We start from the raw sequence: 26295 nt of genomic DNA, 5'->3' as shown, positions 1-26295 counted from the left end.
GGTGAATACGGCGGGTGGGGTAGGGCTTCCCATTTGAACGTTTCCAAGTAGGTTTTAACCGGTTTTGCAACATGTGGCCGAGCGTTGTCATGCTGCAAAATTACTTTGTCGTGTCTCTCCTCGTACTGCGGCCATTTTTCCTTCAATGCTCGACTCAATCGCATCAATTGTAGTCGATAGTGATCTCCCGTGATGGTTTCGTTGGGTTTGAGGAGCTCATAATATACTACACTCAGCTGATCCCATCAAATACAGAGCATGAGCTTGGAACCATGGATATTCGGCTTTGCCGTCGATGTTGATGCATGGCCAGGCTTACCCCACGATTTTCTACGCTTCGGGTTATCGTAGTGTATCCACTTTTCATCGCCAGTCACGATACGATGCAAAAAACCTGTCCTTTTTTGCCGTTGGAGCAGCTGTTCACGTGGAAAAACGCCGTTCGACGTCTCTCGGCTTCAATTCGTACGGCACCCAATTTCCTTGCTTTTGAATCATTCCTAATGCTTTTAAACGTTTGGCAACTGTTGTGTGATCAACTCCTAATGATTCTGCAAGTTTATTTTGCGTCTGACATGGGTCTTCATCGAGTAATGCTTCCAATTCTTCGTCTTCAAACTTTTTCGATGCGCCAGAGCGTTCTTTATCTTCAACATCAAAATCATTATTTTTAAAGCGTCTGAACCAATCTCTGCATGTTGTCTCCGACAGAGCATGGTCGCCGTAAGTCTCCACAAGAATTCTATGTGCTTCAACTGCAGAATCTTTTTGAAAAAAGTAATGCAGTAAAATTCCCCGCAAATACTCTTTTTTTGGCACGAAATTCGACATGTTTAACGCTATGAAAAAATATGTTGTTTACGCTTCGGCGGAATAACATATACTGTCACTTCGAGCCTAATGGTGGAGCTTCACGATGAAGTTGGCTGTGATATTGCCCGATGCAAAAAGGCTAAAAAATAACACCATCTGTCGGAAAACAGCGAGAACTTATTCAAGTTCCCAATATTTGTTCATCTGGCTCTCAGATGAACCATGGACAACTCCGTCAAAATATTTCATTTCGAGATATTAATTTTTTTATTATAACTGAACTGAAAAATCTGAATTTTTTCTTAATAATAGCTGCCATTTTGTTAATTTTATTCGATGTTTTCTTTATAATACTTCACTGTATAATGATAAGCCTCCTTAAAATTTCTAGCTAAAATTCGTTCTGATCGGACCATCGAGAGCCTAGATATTACTGTAAAAACTGAAAAAGTAAAAACTGACAACTTGAAAAAAAAAAGGAGAGTATATTTCAGCTATATATATCGTATATTTACATGAGTATTTGTTAATAAACAAAATTTTTCTACTCTTCACATGTTGTATAAATATACCTAAAATTTTCACTCTTGCACATTTATTTAGTTCATCGCAAAATATTGTCAAAAACAAGCACGATTTTTCAGCAATCTGACCCCTCCAGTCCCCTTAAGGCCGTATTTCAACTCCGCCCGCAACGTCGGCTTGACTTTATGCGAAGTATCCTCGCGAAAAAAAGTGGGACAAACGAGACAGAGGAAGAAGAGACGCCGCCGTGAGAATCGTAAATCCGGCTGGAAATATGGCGACCGTTTAAGCGTATGCCGCGAGTTTGAAAGTTTGCTCGCGCCTCGCGAGTACGCGACGTCGTTCGCAGGATTCCAAGCAGCAACAGCAGCAGCTACTCGGCGATGAGCTGTCGTCTTCGGAAACTGATGAAACGCTGGAGATGAATGCCGCAGGATACCGGGAGCCGTCAAACGAAGCTGGCGACGCGGACGAATTTAACGCGACGTAATTGCGGCGTGGAAACATTCGACGACGTTAGGCGGCGGCGGCGGCGGCAGCGGTGATTTATCCCGTATTTTGCGAGTGGAAGCTTGCCAAGCAGCAAGAGTAAACCGCATCGACATCGGGCGGCGCATAAACGTATCCCGCGAGAATCCGTCCGACAATGTGCGAGTGCGGCGCACGGCATCACCTCCTCGCGCGTTCAGTAGCTCGACGTGAATTTAATTTGTCTCGTTAACTACATGAATATGCACGCTGTATCGCGCACTCGCTCGTAATTGCAGCTTCCTTGACGAATGCGCGCTGTCGATTCTGCCCCGCCGGCAATTACATCCCGCGTCGCCTGCGTCTTCACACGAAACCCTCCCCTCTTCTCTTCTTGCCCTTCGCACGGTTACCAACATTACTTCAATAACAATTATTCTTCGGGCAAATTGTCTTGGAACGAAAAACCGCTCCCCTTCCCCTTCCCTTCTTCGTTCATTCGTTCATGCCACGCGATTATTTCCCGTTGTTTTACGTGCAATTCATTTTGGAATGAAAAACCACCCCTTCGTTCAAGTCGCGATTTTGTTCGCCGCTGCTTTATGCATTCGCGCGCGAGATCCATTTTCCTGTCTTTCACGCCGAAATGGACGACGAAGCGTTGGTAACGTAAAGTCTTATATAATAGTCTTGTCGCATTTTTCTTGTATTAATATAAATATGTGTAAATCACGTAGATGTGTGCTGCTCTGTTTTATCACATTTTACATTAGCGGCAAAGTCAACCAGACATATGTAGAAATCTTTCCGCAAACTTTTGGTATATCTCGAAGCTTCTAAGTTCAGTAGTAAAGGTACAGCAATGTTCCTTGGAATTTTTCTGAGCGGGGAAAACATGTGTTCGATATATTCCGCAAGCTGCGGAACTTTTGTGTCAGGCAAATCTTTACGTTCTCAGCTCGAGAAGTCAACTTTGAAGTGTTTTATTGCTTTCGTTACATATGGAGCATTGCTACATTTAGTAAATCAAACCAACATATTTATCAATATATCAAATTTATATTTTATATCAAATTTATACATACAAAAAATACAAGCAGGATAGCACGATCGCGTTATGTTGTTTATTTGACATAACGATTGCCTCTATGTTATCAACACTTTTAGAATTCATCGTTCACTTTTACATCTCCTAATTATATAGAAAACAAGTTTGTACTACTGAATAGAGATTAGACGAAACTTTGGTGACGAGAAATGATATCTTTATTACCACGACCAAAAACATTCGCCTGAAATTATTAATTGTTAATTATTAAAATCCTGCTGTTGTACTAAAATTCGTTTGAGATGACTGAAAACAATTAATCGAAACCTCTTGCAGCAACTATTTTTATTACTACACAGAATAAAAATTATTCTACTGATAAAAAATCTAGTACTCGGTTTATTTTCCTTTTTTGAAATAACATCTTCGATAAAGAATATTCTTTTCAAAAGAAAAATTTATTCTCTTCTCAACAATATTATAAAATCTATATGCTGTGAAAAAAACGAATTTTCCTTTTAGTTTAATATTTTTTATTTAATTTATAATTCTTGATCAAAGAACTAAACTTAGTAGAATTCAGAATGTATCTCGATTAAATCTGATACTTATAATAAACTTCCGATAGATTTGCGAACATATAAACTTACGAAATACTTGAAACAAACAACATTCACTCGAAAGCATTTTTCTGTTTCTACAACAGGCTATGCGTTTCAGTCGACAAAAAATTCCGTCATCCAAAAGGGTTTGTTTTGTCCGGATTTGAATTTCTCGGGTAAGTTACCTTGAAAGGTAGAACCACTCCTCCTCCCTCTCTCCGTTCGATTGCCGACAATTTTCCGCTCGTCGCGGAATGATCTTCGATTTTGCGACACGGACGGAAATTATTCGCCCGCGCTGCACTCCCTTTGGCCTTCTCGACGCGCCGCCGTAAATTACGGCGAATGAATCGCTCGTTCTCGTCGCCGAATTTGCCGCACGCTTATTGAGTGCAATAAACGTCCGGGCTAGTGCCAACTTGCGGAAATGCAAAATGCAGTCGCGTTTTTCGGTTGACGATCGCGCAGTAGAACGGCGACGACGGCAGCGACGGCCGCCGCCGCTTTTTCCCTCGTCGCGAGCGCTCGACATCGCGGCTGTATACTGACCCTTAATAGCGCCCACGAGAGACGTATGGTGGAAGTTATAATTGGGGCATATGCCGCATACGTTAGTCGGTTTGTCGAGCTTGTAAAACCGTGACCTACGATCTTGTTCGCCTTCCACCCTCGTCCCGTTGCCAGCCACTTTACTGATCTCGAGAGCCGCCCCTCTTTTCCTCTCTCACTCTCTCTCTCTCTCTCTCTGTCTCTCTCTCTCTCTCTCTCTCCCTCTCTCTCTCTCTCTCTCTCTCTTTCACTTTTTCTCTCTCTGCCTGTCATTGTCTGCGCACACAATCGCAAAACTGTTTTTCCACATTTAGATCCTCATTTCGTCTCCTAAATTCCCCGACTGAAATTTCACTTGAAAAGTGAAGCGACGGGCGAGTCACTCGAAACCGAATGACTTTTCACTCGTAGAGAGAATTTTCTGTTCCGAGTCATAAAGTGAATATTTTTATACAACATTGAGAAGCAAATCTATCGGCATAATAAATTTGATATTTATCAGATCGTTAAAATTTTTTAATCATAAGCATCGTGTGCACATATCCGTGCGTCATGATTGTTAATTATGGATTAGCGGGTGAAGCGGTAAAAGAATGTGTCAAATATTATTCTTCTTCCTGTACGTGACTTTATATTTTACGTTATAAGTAGCACGATTTTGGAGCAATAATTGAGACGTCGTGAACATTTAATTGAACAATCAATAATCATAATGCACAAATATATTAGCGACAAAAGTGATTGGAAAATCCTGTTTACAATTGTGCCACTAAATGTTAATCCTCTGCGATCCTGCGTCGAGTCTCACATCAAGTGTAGACTTATCGTCGACATTGCGTTTCGTTCTAGTCAATTGTGTAAGTCAGCTTTCATCCGTTAATAATGTTAATTCAATATTATATTCAATATAAGTATGCTACTGTAAGAAAATGCATTGTAGTTAAAAGATGAAACATTAGAATAAATGCAACCTACGCGAAATGTTATGGCGAAAGTGAACATATATCTGCGGATCGATTGAGTAAACAGGTCGAAAACAATTTGGACCGTGAAAGATTTAAGGGCCATTAAGCCGATCCGTGTATGCTATCCACCATCGCAGAAAAAAAAACCACTTTAATCGATTGAAGCATCGTGTGGATTAAGAAATCACTCTAAGCTTTAGCCAAACATTCATTTCCTTGCGATTCCGGGTGACAACATTTTTCACTGTCGCTCAAGCGAATTTCCATTCATTACGAGTGACGTTTCGCTCGATGAAATTCCGAGACCACGAGACAAGTTAGCGCCCCCAGACATCTTTATTGCATGGAATCTGTCTTCACGACGCAAGCTAACGACTTAATAAAAATAACGAATCGCATTGCCGTGAGATCTCGCGTCAGGACACGCGAGCGTATAATAAATCGAGCGAGCGCGAGCTGCTTGACAACACGCGCACGTTTTTGTCATCGTTCACTGTTTACACATCGCGCGAGCGCGTGTAAACACCGGGAGAACCATCTCGATGTTCAGTCCGAGTATACGAGCAGAACTATCAAATAAACGCTAAGTAGAGCCAAGATACCGCACAGCCATCAGACTCACAAGCGCCGGAACGACACCCGGCGGAACAAAGTCCCCTGTTTACGCGCGGAACTTACCGCTCTTTACGATCGTCGCTCGGAGTTATAAAGTTCGACCATCGTCGGAAACCATAATCGAAGAGCTTTTATGAAATCGCGCTCGAGGCTCGCTCGAAGCTCTTACGAGTCGCTAAGTTCCGATACCGAGTGTTACCCCTCGGTGGAGGTACGAGGGGGTGGGATAGGGTGTGCTATCCAGCGCCCACGTTGAGATCTCGGAGATGCAGTTTGCACTTCAACGTCTCCGTCCTCATCTCTTTTCATGCCATCTTTTTATCGCTAATTTCTATTCATAGAATACGTCTTCGCAGCTGCCGCTGCGGATGCCGCGAAAGAGAGAGAGAGAGAGAGAGAGAGAGAGAGAGAGAGAGAGCCAGGGGGGAGGGAGGGAGGGAAGCCGTTCCTTTTCCCTCTCCTCGCATCTCTTTTACGCGTTTTCCTCTTGGCGGAATATCTAGACGAAGGGCCGATAATGTTTCCATTTTTTTCGTGCGCCCTTATCGCGTAAGCCTAAATCGCACGAGAGGACTCGGCGACTCGTCGAGGTGTGTCCCGTCCTTACGTACGACGTAACACTTCGGAGGAAGCGCGCGTGCGCATTTTATTAACTTCCGGTTAAGGTCCCTTGCACAATGCCAGGCAACAAGCAATAAGAATAAAAATAGACCAATCACAATCGACTGTTACAAGAATAATCTACTGTGATTGGTCTATTTTAATTCTTATTGCGTGTTACCTGGCATTGTGCAAGGGGCTTAACTCTGTTGTCGCGCGAGTGAGCGAGCGCTCGCTCGCTCAGGAGCGGAGCCGAGCCGAGCCGAGCCGAGCCGGTGGAACGACGTAATTCACCAAATTAAACGCAGCGCTCCTCGACGGATAATGGATATTATACAGCGGCGTGAGCGCCGCCATATTCTACGTTTCTTTCTCCGCCCTCCGGCTACCTACACCACCTCTACCACTTTCGTCTGCTTGTTGGGCGAAGTTAATTAACGAGCGGAAAGCGCGGCTCCGCGCGAAGCGTGCGCTCGCGTCTGCCGGCAGAAACATTCTGCTCGGCCGGATCCGGTGACAGCACTTAAAGAGGCGAATCGCAATTAGGACAATAATAATCGTCAGCGCCGATGGCGACGACGGAAAATTACGGAGCATTTTAATCGGAAAGCTTGAGGAGATACGTTTGAAATACGAATGAAAACGTTACGCACGTCCGCCGTTCATCCATCCGCTCTGTGTATCCATTTCCATTTGTCGAAACAAATCGTTCACTGCAATAAATACTAACGAGACCAGCCGTTCGTACGATAAAACACGATAAAGCATGCACACACCGTTTTACTCGAAAGATAAAAGCTATTTCGAAGATCCTCGCCCGATTAAAAGCCCCTTTCTTCCTCACGCGCGATTAATACGGCAAGGCGGAGCGAAACCTCAGGGTGAGAGCGAGAGAAATATCCGGGATTAAATGTGGTAATAATGGTGGTAATCGATAAAGCTCTCGGATAATAAACACGCGAGCCCCTTTAAAAGAACGGTCGTTGAATACGAGCAAAAAACTCGTTCGCGAGTGCAGAGACAACGATTTTCAATAATATGTAAACTCTAGAACGAGACCGCGAGGACGAGACAAAAAGAGAGTGAGAGAGAGGGGGGAAAGGGGAGGGAGAGATAAATAGATAGGGAGATAGCGAGGGAGAGGGATTCGCCGAGGGTGCGAGCGCGAAATATCGGTACATGTCGCGTAATCCGTTTAGTGACCGGAAAATTACTCGAACGGAAACTAATTAAAGATAGTTATCAGGCGGCGCGCGCAATGTGAGTGCACGTCGTGTACGAGATTTGTTAATCGAGAATTAATCTCACCGGACGGACACAGCGCGTGCGCGCACGGCAGCGGCGATAAGGGACCCATGAAAGTGCCTGCGTCGCTGTGTTAAACTCGAACAGGATTAATCCGGATTAAACTCTCCGGTTCCTCTGTTAGCAATAAAACCAGAAAGGGCAAACATTGCTCGGGGATATCTCGGACAGGTGCACATCTCAGAATGTCGCGCGTTCCGCGTCTGGATTACAAAGCTGCCGCAAGATAATGGGACTGTAAGTCGCGTTTGTGTGTGTGTGTGTTATGTGTGTGTATGTCACGCGAGACGCGCAAACCGCCAGCATGCTGTGATGCGACGAGACGCCGTGCGATGTTTGTCGACCGAACGAACTTTGCTCGACGCCTTTGGCAGCGCATCTCTCTCTCTCTCTCTCTCTCTCTCTCTCTCTCTCTCTCTCTCTCTCTCTCTCTCTCTCTCTCTCTCTCTCTCGAACGCAAACGTTTCCCTTTAGCGATATCTCGAGACTTTCGGCCCGTCTTGCAAATTATCCCAATTAGCAATGCGAAAAATCTGAATTGAAATTATACTCGATTTTTGATCGCGAGAGTCTTCGAGGCACGCGATACATCGGATAAAATTCCTTTTCTATCGAGAATAATGTCCCTCTAGATCGCCATCGTCCCGCGATGCGACGCGATATTTGTCGACCACGAGCAAACTTTGCCCGGCGAGTACTGAACGAGTTTGATAGAACGTCGCTAACGTAAACGCTCCTTCCAATGATATCCTTAAATCTTTTCAGGTTATCTTGCAAACCGCTGCAATTAGTAGCGCAAATAATCCGTAGAAATTTTCTTAGCACTTTCAATTATACACTTGCGAGAGCCCCCGAGGCGTGCGATATATCGGGTGGAAATTCCCGTTTTATCGCGAATACGTTTAATAATATTTTCTCTTTCCATCGCGAATACGTCGGACGATATCCTTCTGACAGGAACTTTTCGTGACAGGACGCGACGTTTGTCGACTCAACGAACTTTGCCCAACGAAGGCTCGACATGTTTGACAGAACCTCGCTGATGTATAAATGCCGCTTTCGACAACATCTTTCTAAAATTTTCAGACCATTTTGCACAATGCGTCAATCAGTAGCGCGAGCGATGAGTAGAAATTCCCGATGCATCTCTAATTGTGCCTTCGCAGGGATCGTTAAGGAGCGCGCTACGTCGAATATATAAAATCTCCTTCCCATCGCAAATATTCTCTTTCCATTGCAAATGCGTGGGTTACCATTACCAATTTTCCATGACATGACTCGACATTTGCCGACTGAAGAAATTTCGCTTGACAAATGCGTTTGACGCATCTCTAACGTAAAAGTTTCCTTCTCGGCGACATCCTGAGGCTCATTAGCTCATTTTGCAAATTGTTCCAATTAGTAGCGCGAATACTCTGCGGAAACTTCCGATGTATTATACTTTTAATTTTAGATTTGCAGGTACCCTCGGGGCGCGTGATACGATTGGATAATATCCTTCATTTCTCACTACCATTCCGTGATGCGACGCGACACTTGTCGCGAACGACTGCGGACGAACTTCGCTCGACAAGTTTGATAGGATATCTCTAACGTAAACGCTTCTCCTAATGATATCTTCAAACTTTTTAAACCTTTGCACATTGCAGCAATTAGTGGCGTTAATAATTAATAATCCCCCCCCCTCGATGTACTTTAATTATAAATTTGCATCGAGACGCGCGTGATACTCCGGATAATATTCTTCTTCTCTCTCGACCGTTCTTCGATGCGATGCCATGTTTATTGTTGATTGCGAACGAACTTCTTTCTATTCTCAATTGTGCGCCTCTAACGTTCTCATCTCGAAACTAACATCTCTAAACTCTAAACTCGCTCTTGCCGGCGATATTCCGAAACTCTTCAGAGAGAGGGAGAGAGAGCACCGTGCAAACTGTTCCAATTAGTATCGCGAATAATCCGCAGAAACTCCCGATGTACTTTTAATTGCGCATCAGCAGGGATCCTCGGGGCGCGCGATACGTCGGATAAATATCCTCTTTCTATCGCGGGTGAGTAAGAGCTCGTGACTTTTTGCCCCTGCAAACTTCTGCGGCTAAGTTACCTGTCCGGCACAGCGAAAGACAGGAGGGCGCGAGTGGCAAACAATACCGATCGCAGCACACTGTACCGAAACCGAAGCCGGCACGATCCGTATCGCGACATGAGAGGTCCATTAGTGTCGGAAGGACAAAGGGATCGGGGAAAGACAAACAGCGGAGGAAATCAAGTGTCTGAAAATGTGTCGCCGACACTTTCTCGCACGCGGACGCGACGCATGCGCGCGCGCGCGCGCGCGTGCGGTCTTTATACGGCAGAGCCTGTGTTTTTGCCCGTGTAATTAAACGCCAGGACGCGGTACAGTGGAAGAAGCGACAAAGGCGAAAGCAACTCAGCCCGAAAGATGATTTGTCCGTCGGCCGACACAATGGCAGTTACACGCTGGATATTCGTTTACTCGCGGGGACTGCGATGTAAACTTGGGACGATTTCTTTAACCCTTTGAGGCATAGTGGTAAGTATACTTACTACCTATTTATTCCTATTTTCACCTATTCTCACATTTTCATGAAATATTTCATATTTGAGGGATTCTCGCGTCTCAGGTCTTTTGCGTTTTTTAACTTCTTATATGATATGGGAACATACATGAAAGGTTGAAAAGTGTTTTGCATAAGTTGTCCATTTATTATAAATAAACAAAGTGTGAAAAATACACATTTTTACAGAAAAAAATAATTTTCCACGAACTATGTGTGAATTTTTTGCTCAAAATCAAGATTTGGGGGTTTTCTGGGTCGCTGATTACGAATCTGAGGTCCAAATTCTAAAATTAATTTCCCAAGACGGCGGATTCAAGATGGCGGATCATAGAATTTTTGTTAAATTAGTTAAAATTGTACTTTGGTTAGTTTTTGAGATCGTTGATTACGAATCTGAGGTCCACATTCTAAAATCCATTTTACAAAATGGCGGATTCCAAATTATCTGGATTTTTCATATTTGTGACCGCCATCTTGAATCCGCCATCTTGAATTTTGAAAATCTGATAACGGATTCGTAATCAGAGACTCCAAAAACCCCACAATACCCATTGTCACCGAAATTATTGCGATTTTTCATTTTTACGCCCGCCATCGTGGATCCGCTATCTTGAATTTCAAAAATCTAATAACGGATTCGTCATCAGCGACCCCAGAAACCCCCGTATATAAATTTTCATTTCATTCGGATTTTCTGAAAAATATGTGCCTCAAAGGGTTAAGGGAGAATTATCAATTCGCGCATGCGCAATTACCGCGGCAAGGTCGCTTTTGCTCATTGATGTAAAAGTACCTGAACCGAGCATTCTATTAATACGAAAAAGGTCTAATTAGCGGTAAGGGAAAGTTACGGCATATTTTGGGCATATTTGGGTTTTACCATCGCAATTCCTTCGGTTGTTCGGTTTCATAGCACTTGGAACTGTGACGTTTATAAGCAACTGAAGCGACATCTTTGAAAGAATTTGCTGTGTCAATTCATTGTAAGTTGTCAATATGTTGCGAAGTAAATGCCCTAATTAGTGACAGTGTTTTAATTTGTGATAATTGTTTTTTCTCATTTACTAAATTTTTAGATGTATACAAAAGTTTTAGTTTCTTTCTTCAGTTCTCTAGTGTAATTATTTTAAATTGAAATATTTTCCCACCGTCTTCGACAAAATCAATATTTGCATTGTGGGACACAATATTTTCCCCAAGAACAAATAAATTCACATGCTTTCGTATTATTATTTTCTTGCTGGAATTTATATCAAATGCAATGCCGAATAGAAGGTTTTTATTGCTCATTGTATCAACTTTTGAAGTGTACCTATTTTGTGCAACTATTTTGAAGTGCACCAATGAATTATAATATGAATAGCGTTTTAAAAAGTTCAATACCAATATTATAAAAACACAAAACCATGGGAAAATATTTCAATTTAAAATAATTATATTAGAAGGCTGAAAAAACATGAAAATTTTTGCATTTATTTTTGTATTTATTCTAAACATGTGTTCTTACTTTGTATCTTATATATTGTCGGTTATAATAAATTTAGAATAAAATTAAAAAATTTCAATAAATATACTGGAAACGTCATAATTCTAAACTGACGGTGACAGTCCGAAACATTCATTCGCCGATATTTTAAAAGTTGATACTAAATGTTAGGTTAATTAATACTAAATGTCTGTTTGTCAGATCTGTGCAGTTAACTTCATCAAGATTAAACCATCAGTGGAAAAACGAACGTAAGCTGCAATGTCATTAAACGGTACTTCAGTCATCCGAGAAAATATCAATCAATCAAAATCTTTCAACTTTGTATATATATATAGTTCAACATATGTATTATTAATTTATTAATTCACTTTTACAATAAGTTTTTTACTTTTACTTGCTTACTAATTGAAATATTCACCTCAAGATGATCGGTCGCAAAGTAGTTTGCATATTTTTTATCGAATGAAAGAAGCTGTACACGCACGGTATAATCGATTATAACACGAGCAAAAGTAATAACAATATACCTACGTGACATCCAACGTTACAACAGTAATAGATTATTAAAAAAAAAATAAACGTTATGGTACTTTTATTCTTATCTATCGCATGCATATCAGCAGCTCTTCATAGTGCCAGTTTAAAGCGCTGCAATATCGCTCGATAAAAATGGGCAAATCGTTTTACGATCGAGAACGTATAAGTAAGTTAAGTAAATAAGCCGAATAGTGGCGAACAGAACCTCCTATAACCCGAGATACCATAACTTTTCTCTTATCGCAAATTTGCACCCTTTGGTTGCCCAAATTAATAGTACATACTTCGTCCAGATATTCCCATGTCGATCGTTTTGCTGAATTAATCGATAACTAATTTCACAATTATCTCATAATCCGCTGTTCAGCCGGAACGCGCGCCGACTGGCAGTTTAATCGAGTTCTCCTCATGAAAAACGTAAATCGCAATGCGCGGTAGTATTTTATCGCGCAAAAAGGAAAAAAATGCTTGCCCTCCTGTGAGAACAAGGTATAAAGAGACGATGGACACTTACCTTTAAGAGCCGCCGAGAGAGCGTGTAACTTCCCCACCACCACAGCGAGTTGCGTCTTGTACTTTATGGACTCAGCCTCGGTTTGCTCGCTGAGCGCGCGTTGCAGCTTCCTTTGCGTTTCCTGCTCTTTGACCGAAAGTGCCTCTCGAAGATGATCGGAGTGTATCTCCGACTGCAATTTCAGCTCCCGCCGCAACTCCTGGTCGAACTTCTTCTGCTCTGCCAGCAGCTGAAACACGAAGACGGCCGCCGCTCGTAACACGACTACGAAGAAGCATATTCTCGGCTTCGTTTCTCTTCTTTAAGAGGAAAATAAATTTACGAAATATATCCCAAATCTTCCGAGAACAGACGGCCGGAGTTTGAGGCATTTCCTCGGCGGGAATCAGAGGTGTGCGAACGATCCGCATTCGATTCGAATATGCATTTGTACTGTTCGAATTCGACTATTTCGAAAGTTCCGAATTCGAAGAGGAAATTTGAATACAAATCTCGCACATTGGCAATTTTGGAAAAAGTCGAGCACTTAATTTCTGCTTTAATTGATTCCTTTTAAGACTCGGAATTTCTTTCGGCAAAGAAGGAGAACCAGCCTCGATCGCCGCCTGAAGCTGCGAGAAATATTTTCTGGAACTCTCGAGAGAAATCAATTAACATAGAGTTAAATAATCAGGAAGAGATAGTGGAGTTCTTTATATATTGCTAATTGAAATTCAGGATAGTTTGACGTGGGAAGTCGATTCACTCCGTACGTTGCAAGTCCGGAAAAACATTCGGCGCGTACACTACCGCATGTTCAAACATTATTATTCCATTATCATCCGGTGTAAAATTATTCGCATTAATATCCAGCGGCTTGCTTCTATAGACCATGTTGCTAATTATGCCGTTAATTAAAACTTAAGTTTCGCCGATCCGATTCGGGGCTGGAATTTCATCGCGGCTCGACGCGGTAAATCCCCGATTCTCGCGCATCTCCAACGAGAATTTAACATGTGTTTCTCTCTCTCTCTCTTTCTCTCCCGCAAATTTCAAAGATCGACGCGCTACAAATTTTGCCGGCCGTGTCTCGTGCGCGAAAAAGAGAAGGAAGGGAGAAAAGAAAAATTAGTCTCCGCGGCAGCTCTCGCGGCTCTTAAATTCCGACGATCGCTGTCGCTGTTCCCAGAATGATAATGTCGTTCAAGGTACAGAGGCTCGAGGCATTAGCCTAATGAGACTTTGATGAATTATCCGCACTTAAAGTATCAACGGGGGGCCGCCCTCATTGGGCAGCGAACCAAGCCTCGAAAGTCTAGCGCTGTCCCGTCCTAACTCGCGTCCTCTATCCCCCGCCTAGCAATCTCTCGATCGTCCTGCTGTAAATCTGCTCTTACCTCCCTCGACCGACGTCGTGTTTCGTATGCGCAACGTCTACGGGCCATCCATGTTTCTCGAACGGCGTCCGCGGACATGAACGGTCCACTATCGCCTGGAACTCTATGTACCGAAAGCCCGTGTCAATAATTAACGCCCGGCTGACCCGACAACCCTGCCAACCCGTTTGAGTCAAGGGTGGAAGTGGGATCTATCGGTATTACGGGGGACGGAAAGGCGGCTGGGGGGCAAGGGAAACGCGAGAGCCTCCTCGATCGTTACCTCTTCCTCCTCCACCTCTACCTTCACCATCCCCTTCGCTGCACCCCAAGTTCGATCCGGCCTATTCGCGAAGATAGTAAACGGGCAAGTAAAGTTCTCCGGGGCGGTTAACGTTGGCTGGCGATGATGGCTGCGAAAGACGTACTTGTCCCCACGTGGCGCGCGGCGGAATCGAGGACGAATGGAAATGAGCCGCGATCTCCGAGTAGCCATTCTTCACGTCGCTATCGCCGATCGCGATGTTAAATAAAGACGTCGTCCTGTCGGTTTCCTAACAACGAGTCTCGAGATGGCGTTTCTGTCCTCTCAAATTTGCTTTTAATCCTCGCAAAGACAAGTTTCAGGCTGACGCAGAAGATTGATCGCTTCTCTACCCGATTTTCTCATAGGAAATTTAGATATGAGAAAAGGGATGGAAAGTCCTCGCTAGATGTCTGACAGAATAGCGAATCAAGATGTCCGTTTTATTTTATTATTGAATTTTCCATGTCGGGTAAAATTTCGTTCTCTGCTTCGTCTGACAAACATGACGAACATTTTGCGCAAACTTAAGAGATATGCCGCGTCGACGTTCGAAAGACAGCAGACGAGATTTGGTCTTTCTCACGTTCGAAACCTCGAAATTTTACCGAGAGCAAGTTCTTGCCGCGTATAGAAAGGTCCTAATGGAATTAATTGATGTGAAATTAGAATTTTATATGTGACAAAGTAATGTGCAAATAACAACAGGTAAGTCGCGTTTTCGTCCGGCTGGAGAACGAAACTAAGCCGCTCCGCGGCACGTCGTTTCGTAATCCGTTTTGAAAAATCCAAAGCATTTCACTACCACCGGTTATATGACGCAATTGCAGCAAGCCGGATTAATTAAACGCGGCAGAAGAAAAACGGCAGCCGCACGCTTATATTCGCGTAAAGTCACGCGAGAATTGTTCCGCAACAATCCCACGATGTTTCTGCTCGGTACCGTCGTTTGCACGTCCGATTACAACGTTAAAGTATGCACCGCCACAGCGCGTTGCAGTTATCATTATCGTATAAATTATTCCGAAAATTTTCCTCCCTCCAGAGTAGACGATTAAGGAGATTGCCTGACAATCCTCATTATGATTACGCTTTAAAGAAAGCAATTTTGTATAATACTAGAATTATTAAAACTAGAATTACTAAAACGGTCAAACGAGTAATTGTTTTTTTAGTAAAAATTACTGGAACTTATGTAACAAAGCACTTAATATTTTTAATAAACGTGGAATAAAACTACAAACAAATGGATAAATGTTTTTACTCGTGAGTATCTATTTTTTTTTCAAAAACTTGTCATTTCAATCTCTCCAGTGGAAATAATGTGAATATTTCAATTTTGTGACAATTGCACCTGTTTTATCAGCCAAATAAAACAGCTGATACAAATCCATATTCCTGTTAAATGTGTGTGTTCTCTCTTTAAATTTTACATATTATCGGTTCTAACAAATTCCGAATAAAATTAGAAGTCACAGTAAATAGTGATAATTAATGATCATAATTATTGACGGTGATAATTCAATCAATTACTCGTCGACATCTTAGAAGTTGGTAATCAATACTAAATGTCTGGTATCTATGCGGTTCTTCTCTAACTTCCTCAAAACTGAAACTGTCAATGGAGGAACAAATTTAAATCCGTCAATAGAGCAAATAGTGCTTCAATTATATATATTGGAGAAAATATAAATAAATTAAAATCTCTGCACAAATTAGAAAAGTGTAACACCAAGTGCCTAAGCTTTCCGACCACGTCAACTTTATGTACTTATGCACTTGGCTTAATATTTATTAACACACTTAACATTTTTTAATACACCTTAAGTCGCACTAGCCGTCGATTATTCCATTAAAACTACCGATGATCTTCCAATCTTCAACTTTAGCAGGGCACAGTTATCCATTCCGCCCCTCTTCGCGCGTACTTTATTTCTCTCAGGCCCGTTCTCTCGCTCCCGAATGCTGACGAAAACGAATTCCGCTCGGTTCTCGCGTTTATCTCGCGCGGACGGATTCGCCGAAGAAATCGGGCCGGTTTTTCTCGGCGCGCATCTAATTTAATGACGACAATTTGTACGGCAATCTACCCGGGGATCGCGCTCGGTCGACGTGTACGCCGGCGGATCCTCCGAAAGAAAGGAAAACGGATTTCGAGCTATTAACACGCGCGCGCAGGTTGCGCCTCGGTGACTTCGTCGAGCGATCGAAAGTTTACGATGGAAAAACTTGGTGCTTTTTGGCAAATGTCGCCGACAAAACGTTCGCGTCTGCTGCCGTTGAACGGCGCGCCACAAGTCCATTTGATGCGGCTGAAAAAATCAGCGTCGATCTCCTCCTCTTTTATTCCACGAAATCGGAATCGATTCGTCCGCGATGAGAAGCGAAACGGCCGGGAACGAAACGGGAGGGAACCGCCGTAGGAATTCGGACGTATCGTAAATTTCGATATAATTCCGGCGAAAAAAGGCAGGATCTGATGATATTCGCGACTCTCCTCTCGAGATCTTTCCGTAAAATTCTTCGCGACTGAGGGAGGATCTTCATTCTCGTCATCTACCTTCCACGTCCTCGTTTTGCGTTGATGGCAAGTATAATACGTACAAGAAAGGGGCTTGGATGGAATTTAAGATTATCAGATCGCGAAAATCGCGTATTTTCTTCTTACGGACTAGATCGGGTTTTACGACAATGAGCCCGCCAACTTCTCTCGACGTTCCAATCAAGATATTTTTCCTAGTCTTAGCATGCGCTTTACAACGAGTTATCCCAGTCGATTTGTCCGCAACTAAATCAAGAGGCAGCGGCGATTTTTGAGTTATAATAATTTTCCAATCGAAAACCAATAGTTGCTCCTTTGTCGAAAAGAAAAAGAAGAAAACGAAAGACTCCACTGAATTTCTGAGACGCGAATGGGACGGAGGAAAAAATCCTATTGTTCGAATTCGATTGGATCTTACTTCTGCCCGGAATTTCAATTTAAGATTTAATCACCGGGATATTTAATGTCGGATCGGAGGATGCTCCGATAAACGATACTCCGCGCCGCTCGCGAAACTTTTTCTCCGAGAGCGAGAGCCGTCAAAAGAAATTTGTCGTTGAAATAAAAAGGTCAAAGGTTTCCCCGTATGCCTCTTATATCCGGCCGTTAGAAAGCTATTAAAAATTCGGACCACTCGTGACTTCGTCTTTAAATTATTCCGGAATCTCGGCGCAGGGAGAAGATACGTATCTGCGATTCATGGAGATAAAGCGCGGTGCCGAGGAAAATCGATCTCCGGGCTCGGAGAAAAAGAGAAAGAGAGAGAGAGAGAGAGGGGGCGGGGGAACTCGTGGAAAAAAAAACTGGCGCTACGCGATCGGACGGACCACGTGCGATTACGTTGGCGCGTTCATGTGGGAATTCTTCGATTTACAAGACGCCCACAAGGAGAAACACCAAGCTCAACGCGTCAGCCGTGCGGCTGCTTAATCGCTCTATATACACGCCGTGTGATTTCTTCCATTCCAGCGGCAGAGGCTGCCGTCGTAAAGGCAGATATACGATCATCGTCGCGTCGTACACGTGCCGTTAAAGGCTCGTCCGAGTGTCCGGAAAAATACGCGCCAGCCGCCGCACTTCGCGCCTCCGTCGTGATACGACAGGCACGACTGGATACCCGCGTATTAAAGTTGGAAGCAGCACTGAAGAGAATCGAAAGAGGCGCTATTCTATCAAAGCGAGCGGTCTTACCCACAGCCTGAAATCGGCTATGTACTTTAACCCTTTGAATCCGGGCGTATCCTTAGTAGTGTAGAACCTCCGAGATTAACGCGACCTATTTCTACTGGAGCGGTTGAAATGACAGTTTTTTTTTTTTTTTTAAATGTACCTTTCATGTGAGGGCAAAAGTGTCTGCATCTTCCTTTTTACTTTCATTCAACGTCCATTAAAAATATCACAGCCCATCGTTGCATAAGTCTGAGTAATTTTTGTGAAAAGTTATAAACCGGTCATCTTGGCAGCTCTTGTCGCTTGATAATTCTAATGCCAAGAATATGCGGCGTATAATATCTTGAAAATGAAAGACCTATCGATTTTGTCTACTTATGATTAACAGAGTGCTCTCGAAGTTATCTCTGACCATCTACAAAAGCATTTCCATTTTCCTCGTCAAATTCCTATTTTCTTATAATAAAATCTAATTTCCCCCTACAATGAAAATAGTTTTTAATAAATCAAACTTTTGAGACACCATTTACATCTATCTGCGTGTGACATCTCTCTGCAAAAATAATTTCCAAAAAAAAAAAAAAAGAAAGAAAGAAAAAATCCCAGGACTCGAAAGATTAACTCGAAACGCAGGATCTATAGCGAAAAACGTGGAAACTGCGCAAAGTTAGTTTAAATGCAAAATATATGATTGGTTTTAACTTTAATTTTCCGGTCAAACTTTCATTAAATACCGTAGGTCGCGTGATTGCACAACAGCTGTGCGTTTTCGCGCGGGGCCGGAGGAAAGGGTCATGTTTCATAAAATTATCGGCGATATTTTCGGCGAGTAAAACGCAGCGAGATGTGCTTTAAAAAACTATATGGAAAATGGATCGGGCGAGTTTCGGGCGGGCGAGCTTTTTGTTTCTGCCAGACGGCGGTGGTGGATAAGCTTCGCTCGCCCGCCAGCGCTTCGTTCGTTCGCGCTCTCTCCCCCCCCCCCCTCTCTCTCTCTCTCTCGCTTTTGCGCGCGTGGGGGCGGACGAGTAAAACAAATCGTTGCAAAAAGTTTCATCGATAATTTACGTTTGTCCTGGTAAATAACTTCTAGGTGTACCGCTATAAAGATATCCTGCAGCCAGGCCACGCTAAAATCCTAACCGTGCGACGGCGGATAAGGAACTTTGAATTTTTCAAGCTCTCTATAATCGTGAGACAGTGTATTCTTGTTGTTTTTACAGCTCTTCCGAGATTTCCTCGAGAAGCATCACTTTATTCCTCTTAAAGGAATGCCAAGAGCAGCGGAACATTCGCGGGAAGGGCTCGACAGAGACAGCTCGGCCGGTGAGAGATGATATTCGTTTGTCGTCGAATTTTTCATGAATAAAAATCTCCAGTCTATTTGTCTCGATATGATATAACTATAAAAATTATATAAACACGACACCGTTTACGTGAGATTTCGGACGGAAGGAAACGTTGACTCTATATATGGGCTTTCAGATAGTTGTATCATCTTCTAAAGAATAAAGCCCGCCATTTCCTCGCCAAGTATCTCATCGTGAGATGCACACTTTCATTTCACTCATAATAGGATATTCTCCGAGGTGGCTATTAACACAAGACCCCTCTCGGATTAAAGAAAAATAAACTTCTTTGGGACTCGCGCTCGTGAGAAAGTTCACTCATGCCTGCCGCTTCGTTTCTCGGATGATTTGCAGAGCGACTTTGCCTCGATTCCCGTCGACGTCGAGGAAAAACATTTGGAGAAGACCGAGTCGTCGACGACGAAAACGAAGCGAGACTATCTTAATTAAATGACACGAGTGAGCCAGAGAAAGAGAGAGGCTCTCCCTCGCTGCTAGACTCAATCGCGCTGTAAAGTTCGCGACTCGTTCATCGAGCGCTTATACGTCAGGGCGACGTGACACACTTTTCGACGCGTTTACCCCGAACAGTTTGCATCGACTCGCGAAACGATCGACCGTTTGTTAGCGCCAACTTATGGATGCGTGTTACTAATTGTGCAATGATTTATCATTAATTAATTCCACTCTCATGCGTGTAATTTAATGGATGACGCAGGGATATCGCGATGACGATACATCCGCCGAAGCATTAACGGTGAAATATTCGACCGGACGTTAACGAGCGGTACCGGAAGCTCGTAGACAAATAGCAATTAGAGGACACCGTTGTTCCTGTCCGAAACGAGAACAAAAGGTCGGGCGTGCGGCGGAATCGATCGGACAAGATTTATATTCGGCAGCGGTGCGACAGAGGCAAAAAGAGAGGGAAGGAGGGAGAGAGAGAAAGAGAGTGAGGGGGAGAATGAGAAAGAAAGAAGAGGCGGGTGAATAAAGAAGGGAGGCGGAAAAGGGTATTGGACAACTATGAGAACAGTAAGTCATAATGGTTCCTCAGCGGATACCTCGCGGCAGCATACGGACATGACTATAGCAGCGCGGTCTACTCTAAAGGAATAATATCGGCCGTCGTCGTTGGCGAAATATTGGCGTCCGGCCAAATGGAAATAAATAAAAAAAAAAAATCGACGGGGGCTGCATCGACAGTGCTGCGACACCGCATACGAATGCATCACATATGTGACGTTACACGCGCGCGAGCGCATATTAATTTAAATTCGTCATATATAGAATAAACATGATGCGCTCTTATACAAGCGGCGCAGTCTCTTTGTACGTGTGTGTGTGTGTGTGTGTGTGTATCTGTATGTAGCTTAGTTTAGATTTCGACTCGGATGCCATTTAATTCGCAGAAGGTCGCTCTCGCGCTGAGAGGAAAGATTATTTGAGGAGAATGAGAATCGTTCATAGAAAGAGAAGCGAAGAGGAGGGATGCGTTTTTTACCGGCGGAATTTTATAAAGTGTATTTGTTTCTTTACGAAGCGGCGCTTGAATATCACTTTACGCGCGACCCATTCGGCGCGAGAGGTTTTAAAAAGCACTAAAGAGCAATGTAAGCAACCATGACTCGAGTGACCCGTTGTTACTTTCTTTTTCTGCAATTTCTCGACGCTTTTTAACGAAGGTCCGTTTTATCTCACCGTGATCTCTCTATTCTTTCACTTTTACGATTTTCAAGCAACCCTCTTCTCTCTTCTTCCCGCCCTGGTCTTCCGTCACCGCCGGGTGCAAACAGCTCTCTTAAAACCGTCTCCGTCATTTTTTCGCCGCAAAATACCGTTTTCCCCCCAGGAATCTCAGATGTTTCTCGCCCCCGCCGCAATTGTCGTCGCAGAACGAACGAGCAAACAAACGAACGATCAAACAATAAAAAAAAAGAAAGGAGGATTTCGCGCTATCTTCCTTTAATTCGGGCGGCTACGAACGCGACGCAATGACAGAGCTGGATTTCACGACGCATGAATGCGCGACTCGTGCCGGACTCCACTCGTATAAACACTAGAGCAACATTAATAATGCCGCTAAAGCTCGCGTCCATCCGTATTCGCTCGATACGTCGGGAGAAAGGGACAAAAAAGGATAGGCGCATAAAAGCACGCAGATACCGGCCGACGTATGATTCACGCGCGCTTTGAAGCTATCTGAATCGTATACGAGTGGAGTGGAAAGGCTTTTCTTCCTTTCTTCATCGCACCCGTATTGTGCGCGTACATTATAAACGAATTAGCGTTTATAATGTACAATAAAATAACACATCCTATTATGGCCGCAAATGAAAACGGATTTAATAATCGTGAGAGACAAAAAATCATGTCCACGATTTAAATTTCAGGCGCAAAATGTATGGAAAAGGAAAATAACATCCTACCATTTTCTCCTGTTCTTCTTGAAGGATGAGCTTCTCTTCGTTCACCGCGAGAGAAACCAGCGCTTCCAATTGTTCCTCACTCGCATTCTCGCCCGACGCTCTTAGTGCCGATTTTATTTTGGTTTCACTGATTGTCTGCAAGAGAATACTGTTTAATTATGAGGACACATCGCGTGTCGATGACAATCGTTTTATAGTATACCAGAGGTACAATTTGTACATTATGAGATTCCGGTCGGATAAATCGATAACGCACCCTTAGTTTCTCCAACTCCTGCTGCAGGTTGTTGACTTTGTGATACATATACAGGACGAATATGTCGAACGCTTCCTCGCTGATGGATAGTTTCTTCTCGTGTATATTTAAACTGGGAAATAGGATTTTCAATTCTTCGTTGAAGTTCTCCCGCGCTAACTTAATCTGCTTCCAATAGCGCTCGGTGATATTATTGTTATGTATCTCATCCTTGTACTTCCTCTTGGCCTCGTCCACGTCATCTAGGATCTTCTTAACGTTTCGTCGGGTGGCAGTTTTCATGTGAGCCGGCGCGTCCAACACGGTCTCGTCGATCTTGTTATACATACGCTTGAGCGAATCCAACGCATCTTCCGCATGCCTCTCCATCTCTTGCATCGCCTCTTTCTTCTTCTCCGTTGCCTCTTTTAACCTACACAACCGCCGCAAATCCAATTACATAATCGATACAGAAATGAAGCATGACACGATTGCGTAAGCATAACAAAGATCACCTTTGCCAAACAACTTCGCTTACTGCACTGCTATTACTCTCGATCACTTGGGCGACATCGCGATTGTATTCCCCAATTGCATTCGTTGCCTTGCGGTAGGCCGCAATAGCTTTAGAACCAACTTCGCTGCAAGAAGTTTCTAGCTCAACGAGACTTTGTGAGATCGACTCTTTGGACACATTTTTAGGAGGCGATGTTTTCTCAACCACTATAAAAAAAAACAAATTTAATTATCACAGCATCAGTAACTGCACGCAAAGTGACGTAGAGAACACATACAACATACCGACATCAACTTTCACCTCCTCTGTATTAATACGAGTCTCCTTATTTTGGTCAAGTATTTCCTTATTCTTGACTAATGGCTTAGAAACTAGCGTGGGTGCTATAGTATACACATATGAATAATATTATTAAAGATATTGCAAAATATACAGTTTAGTAATCAACTATGCTCTATTACATCAGATTGTAAGAAATCATAGAAAGGACTTAGGTGCTAAAGGATTAAGTATGAAGATATATATAAGATAGGAGTTATGGATTGGGACTCACGTATGTAATCAGTAAGTTTTATGCTATCTAGTCTTTTCTGACCTGGTTCTGAAGAGCCACTTTTGAAGAGCATGTCCATTATCCTGTAAAAAGATGTTTATATAAAAAAAAATAAATTAGCCATTATGATTAATAATATATAAAATGTATCTTCTTACGTCTGCTTCAATGTCGCAAAAAATATAAATATAAGGTCGAAATAGGTAGCATCTTCTTGAAAGATAATCCGAATAGCTTTGTCTGTACCAGGAATCCATCCTTCAAGAGTAGCACGAGTTTCTGGGTTGTTTTTTGCATACGTTAATATTCCTAAGCTACCTATTGTTACAGCTCCTAGAGTTATCAACGCTTTCGACGCTACTTTGCTCTTCTCACTGTTAAAACACATACATAAAAGTTAATCAGAATTGATTTATTTACAGTAGTCAAAGTTCTTGTTGAGTAATACACAGCCAAAAGATTGTATCATGCAGTAAATAGAGAATAGTAATATATTTGTTCATTATATAACATTCTAAACTTTTTCAGGTTTTTATTTTGACTACCTTCTTGGCGGTGCAGTTGAATACTTAGGTCCAGTAAGTCTGGACATAAGTCTGACATCCTTGCCCAGCCTAAAAAAAAAGAAAAATATAATAAAGCCAAATATAATACACAATAATTTTGTAAAATGATCTGTTGCTTGTCCTTACATTCACATACTACCTAATTGTAATAATATTTTAGTTCTTAATGTAGTATAAAAAATAATAACAGTAAAAGCAAGAATATATGGTGACAGAGTGTGTAACTGATAAAATTACTACAATTTTTGTTTTTAAAACCTCATCACACACCTAACCTCATCGAGTTGCAATAAAACCCACAAAAGCTTGCACTGACACCCGTAAATAGCCCAAACAAATCACACCGATTGCATTTTGAAGTTAATAAAACATCAAGTATCATCCCTCTTTAAACATCTTCCACACGTTGGCCATATATTAACACTTCTGACAAACGATGGAGTCTGTCATTGGGCAAAACATTAACGCTCCTCCGAGCGCTCACCTTCCGTCCGGCTCGTATTTAACGTGCGCCCGCGTCTCATAGCACCTGGCCGTCAAGTATAACCTGGAGCAGCCGTGTTTTTTTATCTGAAAGGGCAACAATGACGGTCAAAGTTCCTGGAATTATGTAAGCTCTTAAAATCGAGCCATCTTTGTCACATGCACGAAGCCGCGAGGAGAGACGTCGCCCGCAACTGAATGTTTTCACTGGGGATTCTCGAGCACGACGTCGTCGTTGCGACGTACGGTATCCTGGCTTTCTTCATTGTACTCGCGTCGATGTGCGACGGCCGACGCAGCAGAAGGAACCGTCCGAACAGACGTCGCCGCGATAAATCGAGAACAATGTGACACAGTGCGACCATCTCGTCTCGTGAGCGACGTTCTTCCTCGGCGACTTTGCTTAATAATTTCCCGGAGGCATAGCGTGAACGATTGAACACAACTCGCAACTTCTTTCGCACGCTCTACGTACCCGATTCAGACCATTGCACGGAAATTTTAATCCAATTCGGAACATCTTTCGAGCGGCCGGTTAGACTGCCAGCGGGAAAAAGGGAACGACGGCCCAAACAGCTGGTCACCGACCGAGCGGAACTGCGCGAAAAGAAGGATGTTACGTGTGGTGAGCGCTGCGCTGCGAGGTGGGTTTATGTGTGTCCCGAGGTCGACTCCGTGATCGGTTAACGCATCTCGAGGAACTATCACGACGCGATTTCGCGACGAACCATAATTCGTCGCGATTCTGTAGTTCTTACGGGTGAAAGAGATGAGAATTGTGGGTTTTGGAGGTTATGTTCGCTGTAACAACATCGTCATGATATTTGACATAGGGAACGGTCCGGAATTCGGATGCGAGCGCGCTTTTCAATATGATTTTCTGCTTGAAGTTTGCAAACTAGCGGCAGCATCGAGAATCGTTTTGATTTCAATCTGTTTTTGTATTCCTATTTTATAGATAAGCCTGGATTCATGCAGGATTAAACGGTGTTTAAAAAGAAACTTGAATATTAAGAAACGACAATCATAGAACAAAAATGTTTGTCCTGTAATTAAGTGTGCTGATATTATTTTAGGTGCAGCAAGAGCAGCAAATACAAATATGACAAATTCTATTGCAAATTTCACGTATAATTCCATTACAAATTACACACAATATAGAGGATTTGGAGCATTGTCAACTATCATTCAGAAGTGGGCCACTGTTGGGCCTGTGCAACACAAAACATTGTTGAAGTAATATAAAATATTGCTGATAATTTTAATGATGGAACATGTAGTGTGAGTAATATGTGAATAACTTATAATAATATGTTTCAGTCATGTGACAAAAAATTGTCCTCCTATGCCAGTACAACCCGTTAACATACCAGTGAGAACAGTGATCAAGTTTTCTTTGACAAAAGGAAAGAGAAAAACTGTAAAGGCAGTTATAAAACGTTTTTATAGGCTAAACTGGTAATATTTTAAGGATATACTAAATACAATATAGTAATTTTAAGAACTACTAAATCTAACAAATAATTTTAATTGGCGAGTTACGAATAATGAATCTTGGAAATTTAGTTAATTAAGTGGGGAATAAATTAAATAAAAATTTTATAGGGGTATATGGATTAGAACAAAGTCAGGCCGTCACAAGCACCTGTGGCGCAAATCAGCCGCTAGAAAGAAGAGATTGCGAGAGCATGTTTTCGTTAATGCTACCCAATCTTCGTTATTAGACAAAATGGTAACCAAATACTGGCGCAGGCCACGGTTCTACGTTGATGACCCCTATAATCCGTATCATAACCGAGAAGAATTTTTCATCACCAGAAAGAAGCCATTACCTTAATCTATTTTATGTATTAATTATTAGAAGTAACTTTATTTTATGTTTCAGTTGAAAAACCATTAAAGCTCAAGTTACCTACATAAATTGTGTATTCTTATTTAATCAAGCTTTATATTACATCAAATCTACAATGTTTCAATAATAACAAATATGTTATGAAACATCTCTCAATTTGCAAAGATATGGTATGTTAATCTGCGATTTAAATCTGTGTATTTGAATCTGTGACTTAACACTTATTGACTGCTGAGGCAGCAGTTTGAAATATGTGAATATTTTTCTACAAATTTAAGTGCAAATATTGTACGTGCAAATTTAGGCGCGGACTCGACCAACATTGATA

General features: G+C 42.6%; 2 protein-coding genes across 5 annotated transcripts in view; one reads left to right on the top strand and one right to left on the bottom strand.

Annotated features, from left to right (window-relative positions):
* Mitofilin (inner membrane mitochondrial protein mitofilin) overlaps window positions 1-25023 on the bottom strand; it is a 71904-nt gene extending 46881 nt beyond the window's left edge. Inside the window, exons 1-10 of one of the 4 annotated variants that reach the window (XM_011144258.3) lie at window positions 24591-25023; window positions 24117-24202; window positions 23612-23680; window positions 23225-23440; window positions 23067-23149; window positions 22798-22896; window positions 22512-22719; window positions 22018-22429; window positions 21762-21896; window positions 12613-12841 (exon numbers count right to left, since the gene is read on the bottom strand). In XM_011144258.3, the coding sequence (XP_011142560.1) occupies window positions 12613-12841; window positions 21762-21896; window positions 22018-22429; window positions 22512-22719; window positions 22798-22896; window positions 23067-23149; window positions 23225-23440; window positions 23612-23680; window positions 24117-24202; window positions 24591-24635 (1582 nt within the window). In that variant the 5' untranslated portion in view covers window positions 24636-25023. The remainder of the gene's footprint in view (window positions 1-12612; window positions 12842-21761; window positions 21897-22017; window positions 22430-22511; window positions 22720-22797; window positions 22897-23066; window positions 23150-23224; window positions 23441-23611; window positions 23681-24116; window positions 24203-24590) is intronic. The other 3 variants (XM_011144259.3, XM_011144260.2, XM_011144261.2) reach the window with 3 other exon arrangements.
* mRpL35 (mitochondrial ribosomal protein L35) lies at window positions 24662-26027 on the top strand. Its single transcript, XM_011144256.3, has 4 exons — window positions 24662-24759; window positions 25192-25351; window positions 25436-25573; window positions 25721-26027. The coding sequence occupies exons 1-4, from the start codon at window positions 24729-24731 to the stop codon at window positions 25950-25952; spliced, it is 561 nt and encodes a 186-aa protein (XP_011142558.1). The 5' UTR covers window positions 24662-24728; the 3' UTR covers window positions 25953-26027.
* The last annotated feature ends 268 nt before the right edge of the window (window positions 26028-26295 follow it).

This window comes from Harpegnathos saltator, unplaced genomic scaffold (genome assembly GCF_003227715.2).
Source record: "Harpegnathos saltator strain DR-91 unplaced genomic scaffold, Hsal_v8.6 scaffold265, whole genome shotgun sequence".
Lineage (NCBI taxonomy): Eukaryota > Metazoa > Arthropoda > Insecta > Hymenoptera > Formicidae > Harpegnathos > Harpegnathos saltator.
The sequence above is the reverse complement of the archived record's forward strand: the minus strand, read 5'-3'. Positions and strand labels throughout refer to the sequence as shown.